The sequence below is a fragment of the Haliaeetus albicilla genome, chromosome 19 (genome assembly GCF_947461875.1).
Source record: "Haliaeetus albicilla chromosome 19, bHalAlb1.1, whole genome shotgun sequence".
Lineage (NCBI taxonomy): Eukaryota > Metazoa > Chordata > Aves > Accipitriformes > Accipitridae > Haliaeetus > Haliaeetus albicilla.
In genome coordinates this window covers 17523113-17535516 of record NC_091501.1, presented here as the reverse complement: position 1 = coordinate 17535516, position 12404 = coordinate 17523113, and the positions used below count along the sequence as shown (strand labels likewise).

General features: G+C 36.9%; 1 protein-coding gene across 2 annotated transcripts; it reads right to left on the bottom strand.

Moving 5' to 3' along the window:
- Window positions 1–2790: 2790 nt before the first annotated feature.
- Window positions 2791–6655, bottom strand: IAPP (islet amyloid polypeptide). 2 transcript variants are annotated; one of them, XM_009917621.2, is made up of 4 exons: window positions 6515–6655; window positions 6008–6104; window positions 5722–5856; window positions 2791–3260 (listed from the first exon to the last, which is right to left on the bottom strand). In XM_009917621.2, the coding sequence occupies exons 2-4, from the start codon at window positions 6085–6087 to the stop codon at window positions 3086–3088; spliced, it is 390 nt and encodes a 129-aa protein (XP_009915923.1). In that variant the 5' UTR covers window positions 6088–6104; window positions 6515–6655; the 3' UTR covers window positions 2791–3085. The 2 variants fall into 2 exon arrangements, with proteins under 2 accessions (XP_009915923.1, XP_069663126.1); XM_069807025.1 differs by lacking the exon at window positions 6515–6655 and having other exon boundaries at window positions 6008–6390.
- Between the last annotated feature and the right edge of the window lie 5749 nt (window positions 6656–12404).

Sequence of the window (12404 nt, the reverse complement as noted above, 5' to 3'; positions counted from 1 at the left end):
CTTTTCCCTGGCTTATTCTTTCAGGATTGTGCTTCTATCCTGGCTTACCATGACTAGGTCCTTCTTCTCTAAGAGGTCTAAGTGCAGTCCAGTGGTAACTACACAGAAGGAGGAAGGGTAGCACAGTTGTGTTCTCAAGGGTATATATGGGGAAAAAGTCTCAGTGTAGGCAGTTTCTCATGATGCTCTGACTGATGAATTAACTAATATAGTTCAGAATACGAGAGTTGATCGCTCTGATAATTTGGAGCCTGAAGTGGTTTTGGTTTTTTTTGTAGCAAACTTTTTTTTTTTTTAGGTTGAACAGTTCATACCAACTGCAGGTGGGACTCGTGTCACCTAACTCTAGTTATCTTAAAGTTAAGTGAAGTGCCCTTTTTTAGCTAACTGTCTAGACACTTGTCATGGTTTAACCCCAGCCAGCAACTAAGCACCACACAACCGCTCACTCACCGCCCCCCCATCCAGTGGGATGGGGGAGAAAATCGGGGAAAAAGAAGTAAAACTCATGGGTTGAGAGAAAAACGGTTTAATAGAACAGAAAAGAAGAAACTAATAATGATGATGACACTAATAAAATGACACCAGCAATAATGAAAGGATTGGAATGTACAAATGATGCACAGTGCAATTGCTCACCACCCGCCGACCAACACCCAGCTAGTCCCCGAGCAGCGATTCCCTGCCCCCACTTCCCAGTTCCTAAACTAGATGGGATGTCCCATGGTATGGAATACACCGTTGGCCAGTTTGGGTCAGGTGCCCTGGCTGTGTCCTCTGCCAACTTCTTGTGCCCCTCCAGCTTTCTCACTGGCTGGGCATGAGAAGCTGAAAAATCCTTGACTTTAGACTAAACACTACTGAGCAACAACTGAAAACATCCGTGTTATCAACATTCTTCACATACGGAACTCAAAACATAGCACTGTACCAGCTGCTAGGAAGACAGTTAACTCTATCCCAGCTGAAACCAGGAGAACACTCTATCGTCAATGAAGAAATAGAGGCACTTCAAGAGTGTGATTCATCCCATCCTAAGATAGATGTCTAAGCTGGGATGAATTGGAAGTAGCTGTCTTTCTCCACCAAACAGCAGGAGAGCACTGACAACTGGTTAGACAAAAAGCAGCTAAAGATGGCGAGATGGTCCCTCTGAGCTATTGATATATCTCTTATCCCTCCCTCTCTGTTGTTTCAGTGATTTGAGAGATGAGTAACATTTTTCAGGATTTGCCAGATAGGGCAAATTTGTTAAATAGATGTTAGTATCAAATCTACTAAGTTCAGGAGTACATAAGGCAGAAAATAATGTATACAGTTCCACTGAACCCATGCATAGACAGTCTGTGCTTTGTTTTGATTTGTCAAACAGTAGCTTGAAGAGCAAAAGCTGATGGGTAAAGCATTGTACGTATTTCAGGTTGGGCTCAGCCTAGAAATCGACATCCACCCACAGTGAAGACTCCACTTGGTTACTCCTCTGTACAAACAATGTCACAGCGACACTTCAGAGCTATCCTGTCACTTTCTCGTTTCTTTTCTGAAAAGTAAATATTCTAGCTGAAAAACAAATTAACTACATGATGGGTGTATAATATATCCCAAAAGTAACTTGAATGGAAAGCATTTCAAGCTTGCAGAAATATTAGAGAAGTTTAATACCATATGAATGGTTTTCTCAATAAAATTCAGAATACATATCCATTAGAACATTAATGAAGGTTGAAACTTTTCTGAACGGAATAATCAGTAACACTTTTACAGCAGAAATTCTGTGCAGTAATTTTTGTTCCTATGTGTTATTTGTGAAATTAAGGGAATATGCCATTTAACATTAAACTTAGCAAAAATGTTTCTATTTTGAGGCATACTTTATAACAGAAACAAATAAACCAAAGGCAATTATTAAGATTTCATTTGCTTCTCCAGAACTAGGCTTCTGCTGAATGTTTTTCATAATTGGACAACAATGTTTTTCAGATGACAGTGAACTCTTCACTGATAAAATGATGGACAAAACAACCATTGCTGTGATATAGGATACCATCTCTATGAAAGTTTGCTTAACAATTTAAAGGAACAAACATGTTTATTAAGCCTGCACTGATACTGGGCTGAGGTAGGAGTAAATAACACTGCCAAATTTCCATTAAGGCCTGCCCATCTCTAAAATTGTTTTCTTGGATTTTGGTAGCAATGTGAGTACGCCAGTGGACAGATACCCTGTTTCTATGATATGTTTTGATGCTTGGTTTTGTCTCTTCCCTTTGTTACTCTAGTTCAAGGAAAGGAATACCTAAGGACAGGTGTTTCTGCTAGGTCGTTAACTGAGTTTTCTTTTATTTATATTTAAAAACACTTATGCTCATTATGCTTACATTTTACAGATACCATCTTAAAGTAAGAACTGTAAGTTCTTAAAATCCCATGCTCAGTATGTATGGAGATCTGTGCTGCAAGACCACTTCTACTTGCTTAATGCATGTTAGGGTGGAAAGAGACCAGTCAGTTAACTGGTATAATCATATGCACAATGCAGCCATCTTGTCTCATCTAGTTGTTCCTTCAATTGTGCAAAACAAGACACTGTAGATGTTTCAAAACCAGAAGATTCTTATGTTTTACTTTCATTAGGACATAATTTCTGTTAGCATTCTGATTTTTGTTGGTCTTAATTAAGATGATTTCTTTCTCTTACCAAACTGTGACTATAAAGACATACACATCATGGTTATCTTTTTCATCCTTTTAATAATAATAATAATAATAATAAAAAACCCTGTTGCAATTACTTTTCCATTTATTATTGTGATATATATATTTATTTTTTTACAAAGGAATTTGACAAGCAGATTTCTGGAGTTCTTAATGGAGTTGAAACAATAGCCTATGCATGTCATTGTACATGCATAGTGAAATGGTGAACATAAATCACATACCCATACACACGCACACACAGAAAACAAGGCACTGTTAAGACTGTACAAGTAATAAATGACCAAGAGGTTACTGATACATTAAAAACTGAGCTCCTAATGAAAACTTTATCAGTAGTCATTTTAACACCCTGAAGCTGTGCATTGTTTTAGGGGTCTCTCCTTAAAAGCCCAGCTGTGTCCCTCTTTCCATATGTATTGGACCCCACATTCGTAGGTGAATAAATTGCTCCGATGCTGTTGCTGGAACGAACTAAAAAGTCAGCCAAGCGTTGTGTCACGCATGTAGCGGTGTTGCATTTCCGTTTCTCCAGATGGTGACTACTAAGATGAAACAAAAAGAGCCAAGATTAAGTCAAATGATGAGCAATCAAGTGTGTCACCTCTAACAGGCATTTGAGCTGTGCTAATGTGGGAGTTCTTTTAATATGTGCACAAATACAAGAACATTACAATCTTCCTACCACCTACTTTGTGCCTGAAAAAAAATCTTGCGCTGTATGCTATTATCAGTTTTAATGATGGGGGTTATTTAAATGCAAAGACCTTAACAGTCATATGTCATTTTTATTGATATTCTGCATAGCAGCTTATGACATCTAGAAAACCTGTAATGATAGTGTAGTTAAGGCAGTAAGTGAAAACAATGAATAAATGTTTAGCTTTAAGCTCAACTTCTAAATCTATTTAGAGCTCTTGCTGATATCATAAGGATTACTAACAAAATGACAATCACTAACATTTATTTAGTTCTCTTGTTCCCACAGAATCATATACTGCTCTCACTGAAGTGAACAGTAATCTTCCAGTCCACATCAAGTGGATTGAGCCCAAAGACTCTTTCGCCCATCTGTGGCGGGTGTTGCCAGCTTCTGCCAACTTCAGTACCACTTAAGATTTAGCTCTGTTTAAACAGAGATTTCTTCACTACTGAAAAGCTGTTGTGGTAGGCGATGATAATAATTTGCTTTATGAGACTTTAAAAAGTGTCCATGGAAGAGTCCATATCTAAAAATAATATTTTATTGTTTGAACCAGCAGACCATTTACAGAACTCCAGATAGAACTTATGTAGCATGGGATATTTTTTTTTTTAATCAAAGTAAAACTGTTAGCTTGGGAGAGCTTGGGTTTTCAGATTTGTTTCTCAGGCCACTATGTTGTTCCTTCAGACAGAAATACTTGCTTGCTAAGATTGCTTTTTGAGTTATTGTTAATCTTCTTGGGCTTATTCATGTTGATGGGTCATGAGGTAGACAACAGTTTGCAGCAAAAATTTACTGTGAAGAGTGACAATTTCCCAGTTTCAAACTCTGAGCAATTACCAATGAGTTCCTTTTCCTATTGATTGATTGAATCTGTTATCTAAAATGTCATCTGTTCTTTTAGAGTTATTTGTATTGATCTAAGAATCCAAATGGAATAGCAATTGTGAGAGAAATTCTTCATGATTCTTCATTGGCAAATTTCTAAGCAATTAATATTTTAAATATGTAATTGTATTTAAAGGAAATAGTTGGATAGGGCTTGATATAGCCTCTCTGAGATTTCCGTGGGTTATTTCTATTGATTTTAAAAGAGTTTAATCAAGCCCTTAGCATATGAAGTTCAAAAAGCAGCTGGTTCTCATGGAAATCCTGATTTATTTGTGGAGGCAGAATTCTCTTTTTCGTTAAAGGTACAAAATCAGGCCCTGACACTCCAAGTTTAAAACTCCAGTCCTTACAGGAAGCTACTAGATTTCTAGCTGATGTCTAGCCTGACTGAACCCATTATACCTGTTAGGTCTCTGATCTGTCACCGTTAATTGGATATGTGCTTCAGTGAGACAGTTCACCCAGTAAGACAGTGTATACCAAGGCCCCAGAAAAGCAGATAAGGCATACCACACTCATAAAGGTGATGCCTTGTGTTTGAGTATTACAATTGTTATTATTTTCTTTAAAGTAATAGCTGTAAAAATGTGGGAACTTAGTCTCCATTATCAAAATATTTTGGAAGATAACCAAATTGTCATATATAATAATGATTTTTTTTTTTATAAATTCAAAGAGAAAGAAACAGGCAACTATACAGACATGTGTATTTACTGAATCTATCCATAACAGAATTGTCATTGAAAGAAATTCACTCCAAAGCCCAACGAACATAGAATAGTTCAGTGCTGTTTATCTTTTAGTACAAATTGCAAACACTTTTTGAAATGCTATTTTATTCATAAAGAAGTTACCCAAAATTGGATTTATGGATTTATAAACATGAATGCATTTCAGACAAGTTAAATTCTGTCAGAGTTGATTGCTTATTTTCCTTCTTTCCATGATTAAATTGATATTTAACTCTGTAATGAAATAATACTTACTTACAGGAAACAGTTATATTATAAAATAATTCCATTCTAGCAAAGCATTAGTGTTACTAAGAAGGGTATATATATATTTTTTTTTTTTCCCCTTCAGGCCTGGAAATGTGACAAATTTAAGAAAAGTCCCTTTCAAAATACACCTTTCTTCTGAAGGCAATGTAGTATTTGTAGCCTTTCTAATTTATGTAAAGTTATTAAATGATCTACAATTTTTGTCTCTGGGTTTCACTTTCTACCCTGAATGCTTTGATCTTTAGGCTTACAGCATGGCTGTATTTACAAGAAGAAGGGTATTTTAAGCTCTTTTTGAGAATAAACATCAGACGCAAAGAGTCAAGTAACAGAATATCACTGGCACAAAGTTTACTTCATAGTTTAATCCTAGCTGATATGACTAGGAGAAACAAGGAAAATCAATACCTTTTTGTCTTTGCTGCTGGTTGTTCTGGCATTTCCTCACTAAGTCCTGAGAGTGTATTCTGTGACATTACTGGCAATATCCATCCTTGTCTCTTGGAATTACCATCAGATAGATCATCAGCCACAGATAGTAATCTTTAAACAACAATAAAATACCCTGTGAAACTGAATACCTCTATTTTTGCTTGTATTATTTGAGACATGAAAGCAAAAAAAAAAAATTTCATGCAACAATCTGAACATGTTTTCCCCTAAAAAGAAATAAATATGGTTATTTATTACTCACTTCTCAATAGGTGTAGATTCCAAACAGCTCAGAGTGACAGAAAGTGCAATGAAGAAAACCGACAGCTTTAGGTTGCACATCTTTGCTTCCAAACTTTCTGAAAAGAATAATGATTCAAAACTGAAAGCAAACCCAAATAATCTTCAGCATATTGTATTGCTGGTGCCCATTCTGTCCTAAATCAACAGCAGCTAGTCATTTTCACAGGCTAGAGTAAAAAAAATGATCCCCCTAAGTTTAGTGACACAAAGCAGTTTCAGACAGATAGCTCTCAACAGCAAATGTTCATTTTCCATCTAGTAGTTTCAATCCTCTTTCCCTTATCTCCAGTTTGGTTTTCCTAACAAGTCTCAGTCTCAAATTCTGGTCCCAAGTGCAATTTACCTTGAAGTTATCTTAGACTTTTCCTGAAAAATGCTGTTGATTAATAATGAGAAACATTGTGCTTTCCTAAAAGCACATCTGTTGCTCTGCATCCTAAGTAAGAAAAAAAGGGAAATTGTTTACCTTTTAGTGGTCAGGGAGCTAAGTGAAGCAGCACGCCTGTGTTAGCAAGAAGGCTGCACGCAACAATTCCACACTTGCATCTAGCTCTGGAGTACCCCTTTTCTCCCTTCCTTCTGACAAATAATACGGCTCTTATATATCCTTCACACCTTTCTCAGCTCTGACATCAGGCAGCACAGAGAGACTGTCATTAATTCCCAGCCCTATAGATAGAAAGTACCCCAGAGAGGAGGAGAGGCAGAAAGGTCATTATTACATTAGCACATCAGTAAATATTAACCTGGTATATGCAGGATGTCCTCATGAAGATACTGTAATAGCATATTGCACATCAGAACTGTAGCCTCAGCTTTACAGTTCTGATAAGATGCTGAGGTAATATTCCCTGTGGGTGTTTTCAAGGGCTAAATAAGGTAACAAAAGTTATAAAGAAAGCTAGAGTAGATGAAATGACAGATCACCGGTAATTCAAATATAAGAAAACAGTTATCTTAGAAAAGGTAGAATAGTTAAAGTTGTGGAGGTTTGTTGTAGAGGTATATAATGATCAAAACAGAAAAAATATTTGAAGGGATAAAAGCTGTATGAGGAATAAGAAAAGAGTGAAAATTATTGAAATTTACAGATAGGGTGATCATTCAGAGTAACAAGGTAGAAATCATGTACATTTTTCCGTAAAGTATATATATGAATGAAAATTCTCATTATTAATGTAAAATCTTATGTTTTACTAACACTGGTAGATTCTTTATGTCACACATGAAAATTGTGTCAATTAATATTCTTAAGGAGGCGAAGACTAGGATTAAAAAGCTAGGAAATGTCAAAATAAAGGCTGCCTGTGCACATTTATTTCTCTAGTGTGCACAGAGCATGGTTCAGGGAAAAATATACAGCTTTTAATAGACTAAATCCAGTGTTAATAAATTACCTGATTGCAGATTTCCAAGGATACAGATTAGAACCATTTTTTCCCAGTTTCAGTGGGAATTAGGCAAATTACTTTTTTTTTTTTTTTTTTCCTGTCTTATTAGTTGCCTTTACGTGCCCAAATGCCTTTGGAAAACAGGTCTTTCAATTATTTATGGATGTTAAGATGCTGGCACAAAAGCTTAGGCAAAGTTTTCTGTGATAGGAAGTTATTGTACGCATCTTCCATATCCCCAGAGAACACAAATTAATTCATAACTGCTTCAATGCCAGGTACATTACCATAACTGGAAGCCCCCTGTTTTGTTGGTTTAGTCTGTAACACCAGATTTTCACCGAAATGGCTAAAGTTCCAGTGTTGGCTCTCTTCAGGCATTTGTGCTACTCGAGTTGAATACAGAAAGAATATTTAGCTGGGACAGTAGCCTCTTAACATGATACAACAGCTAGTCTGCAAATAAGGTTCTAGCAAGTGACAAAATGTTTGGGGTTTTTTTGTTCGTTTGCTTTTTTTAAAAAAGGGATGCTGCTTCTGGATATTTTACTCTCTGTTTTTAACAATACGATCATATACTTCCCCCCCCCCCCCCCCCCCCCCCAGGTTCCTGTCATCCTGGATGCACAGCCCCTCTGTAAGAGAAGTAAGTATACTGTTGTTTTATCTTCATCATGACAATATGTTCTGTGCAATATCTGAAACAAGTTTATCTCTCAAAGAGTCTTCAGCTGTTATTTTCACTGTAGCATTTGACTACAACGAAATAACATTCTGGTGTTATTTTCACTGTAGCAATTTCATTCCTCTGAAATGAAGGCATGAGTAGACCCATTTTACAGAGATAGAATTGTGCTAAAAAAACAATTATGCAAATAATCTGGCTGGTGATAGACACCAGCCAATATTGACTGCTTGAATATTGAACTTGAAAATGCCTTGGTGCACTTCTTCTGAGGTGAGAAGAGATCTGGGTCCCGCTGACACTCAGTAGTGGTGTGTATGCTCAGCTCTTGTGAAAAGGCAAGCTCATGTTGTTTCAACTCCTGAAAAGCAATGGATAGATCAGATGCACTTTGCATCTAAGATTTTAAAAGATTGGACTGAATATTCAGAATCTCTTATGTTTAAGGCATCTAAGTGAATGGTGGTTCTGTCAAGCTTGCATCAAGCTATGGGTTAACATAAGAAAAGTGAAACAGGCTTTTCAAAGAAATATTGGTCCCAAATCCTAATTCCAGCTGTCCTGCAAGTGGCCTTGGGGGGACCCTCTAATGCTTTGAGGGAAGAAGAGAAAGGCTGATTCTTGAGTGTATTGTAGAAATGAAACTGGGGTCATGATGTCCCAGGACCATTGCTTGCCTCCTGGGCCACATAGCATTTTGGCAGAGTCAGCAAGAAGTCTATCCAGCTATTAGTCAGATGTAATATTAACAAAATTAAGGTATTATGGCTTCTCTTACAAGTTCTCTTAAGCAGGAATAGTGTTTTCCCGCACAAACAAGATTAGAATATGAAATTGTGGAATCTCTTTGACAGCAGAACTATTCATAACTCAAATTTCAAGAACCTGGCACTAAGTACTGTGCAGTTAGTACTATTCAATGAAGTGGTTAGAAAACTATTTTTATCACTGACAAAGTTCCTTAACCTTGATCTTAGAAAAAACCCTTTATTACTGTGCATAACAAATGTTATGAGCCTAAGGGAAAAATCAAATATTCTCAATAAAGAAACCCATGACCAATTCCATCCTGAGTAGTTACATGGTAATTTTACATATTTATACTGGTGTTTAAGTCTGTATGAAAAGATTTGTCTAAAGTATTGTGCCTGTATGAGTGTTAGGGGACACCAGAGCTGAGGTTTACAAAGAATGTAGAAGATATGGTATGCCAATGCCCCTGTTCCTTCTGTAAACTGCATGCATAAATGTCTAGAGTTGCAAGATGGTGAACATGCTCTGCACTGTAATGTACTGGCGGCAGAGGAACAGGAAACTAGCCTCGTCTCAAGTGACTGCTGCTTTTATATTCTGGGGAGTGGGATTTATTTGACTAAATGTGAGATGAATAGAGAGACCATTCTAGTGCCTGTTTCTAATGCAGAAGTCTAAAATAGCTTAGATGATTTGTGCCTCTTTCTCCTTTTTGACTATAAAAACAGCCTTGGGTGACTCGCTTAGGTAGAGATGTTTACACTGCAGGTGTCTAAATGTATGTGAAATGAATTCCAGCAGGGGTGCATTAACTCTCTTATGTGCTCAGTTCCTAACATTTAAGGTTGTCTCCCTCTCTTTCTCATACTTATCTGTTTCTTAGCCTATTCTTGACACCTGCTGGACAGCTGTTTCCCACTTTTAATGGCTGCTTTTCAATTTCTGAGTTCCACATTTGCTTAATAACATTAATAACAGGCATTAAGACTTTTGGGAATGGATGTCTCTTTCCCATTTGTGAGAGTGACAAAAAGCCATATTACCTGTTGCATACACTTTACCAGATACTGTTCTGCTGTGTAAGGTAAATGTCTCCAGTAAATTACATTGTTGCTCAGTTACCAGGAACTATAAGTGTGTGAATAACTCACTTTTTAGTTTTCCTGTTGTATCAAAAGAGAAAAGGAAAAGCTTTAGGCATTAACCTGAAATAAGCATATTTCAATTTTTTGAATAAACCAGAAATCATAATAGCAGCAGCATTAATATGCATCAGTGTAAATATTACCAGTAATGTAACAGAATGGTGCATGTGTCACTGCTTGTAACTGTTATACGAGTTGAGCAGAATGTTCCATGTGATCTGACAAAATTGTTTCATTTTTATAACAATTTTATTAGCCTTTGATTCCTGTTAAATAAGTCTGAATCAAGCTTCAAACCAAAAGTAAAGTATAAAAATAAGGTTTTGTTGATAGTGTCAGCGCCTCTGAAAAAGTCTAAGTGCCTTGTGTTCAAATGGCCAAATCTGAAATTAGAGGAGTAAATCAGGTGCCTAAACATAGTTTTCTGCTATCATTTTAGCTGTCCTAGGATATCGAGGACTGACATGCATGAACCTGGCTAGTAGGACACTGTTGTAGCAACTGCAGACTAGGTGGAATATCAGAGGGAGTCTAAAATTACACTAGACAGGTATGATTAGGAACCCAGATTGTTCCCTAAATTTTTAGATTTGGATGTAAAAGTCTGAAAATTTTTGCTCTCTTCCCAATATTTCTTGCTTGTTACAATGTTGATGAGTACTACAATGTTTGTATTTTCTGGTGTGTGGAGTTGTAATTTGCTACTGTTAGCACTTAAGCTATGTGTATCTGCTTTGTTCAAATATTGTTTTATCAAATATGCTTTTGCTAGCACAACTTTCCTTGTTACTCCTATTTGGTGTGGGCCATTTCAACACTGATAAAAACTCAAAGAGCTGCTTTTGTTGATCCCCAAACCGATTTAAACCTGTGGAAGAAATGTGGAAGAAGAAGCAGAAGAGGTAATAGGAGCAAAGTTAATCATTTCTCCCCCAGTGGAAAAAACAGGTGATTCAGAAATGAAGGGTGGCCATCCATGGAATTGGCTAGCAAATGGAAAGAAGTCATTTGGATAGTTAACAATATCTTAAATCTGACTTTTATGATGTTTTATGCTAGTCAGCTCACAACATTGACAGAACAATGGTGTAGCCTCAAAGGGCTATTGCTAATGATTGTTCTGAGAATGAGCAGAGTTTGTGCTGAATCAGTTCCTGTAGCTGGGAAACTCCCAGGCAAGAGGAATAAACCCCATGTTTAGATCAGAAAAGTCAGAACTGACAGCATAGTGATTGACGAGTTATAGTTCCTAATGCCATTCCTACCTACAGTTTATAGAGTGTTAATTGCATGGCTTCTGCTGACTTGCATCCAACAATTTAACTTTGAATGCAACAGGTTTAAATTCTTGATTTTATTTTTCCCTGTCTCTTCTGCACCCTGCTTCCAGAAGTATAAGCAAAAGCATAACTCTCCTTTGGTTATCAATGTCACTTACAAGGGCTCTAGACAGTGCCAATGGTAAATAAGTAGTACGAAATAGTACTACTATTCTTCCTTTCTGTTAACCTAAGCTATCCATTGCTTCCTGCTATGATCATTATCTGAAGTCACTGTCTATAAGAACTCATCTATAAAAAGGTATTCAGCTTTCAAATATATTGCTGTAATGTATACATACCACTACTAAATAGTATATGAGTCCTATAACATGTGGACTCATATGTATACTTCAAAGCTGAACAAATAATTTTGCTAAAAGGAAGGCTATGGTGCTTACTTGGAGTATCTCCTTACAGAGTCAGTGCATTTTAAATTTGCATCCTGGCTGACTACACAGGTCTCTCTTTACAGAAGAGTCCAGAGTGACTATATTGCTACTGAATGTGCAGAGGTCTCCCTGAATACTCCTGTAAGGGAAAAAAGAGATTAAGGATTTAGGTATGTGTAGAAGTGCTGTCTCTGATTTACTAAGTGTAACAGTGAGAACTCTCCACCCCCTCTTCCCCACCCCAGCATCTTATAAAGAGCACAGACATCTGTAGAAGATACAGTGAGGCCGGGAACCACCCTCCATGTTCCCCAGACTTATTTAAGTGGAGGCGAATCACTAGTAAGTATAGAGCAAATGGAACCATTCACCAGTAAGAGAAACTGCTGGTTTTCAAAATAAATCTACACAGAATCATGTCAGCCCTTCCTACCTGATCCAGTGCATAAGTTTTAACTAAGTTTTCTTTTAAACTATCTCACTTTCAATAATCAGACTTTTTCTTTTTTTCTCCCTGTAAACTGCAGCAAGAGAATGACAATCTGGCTTTGTCTTGTAACACTCCGAGTCTTTTAGATTATGCTGTCTTGACAGCTCTGCTATTAATAGTGGCATTTTCTCTGCTGTTTAAAAAGGAGAATTGTGCTGAACTGAGAATCAGTCATGTTAGT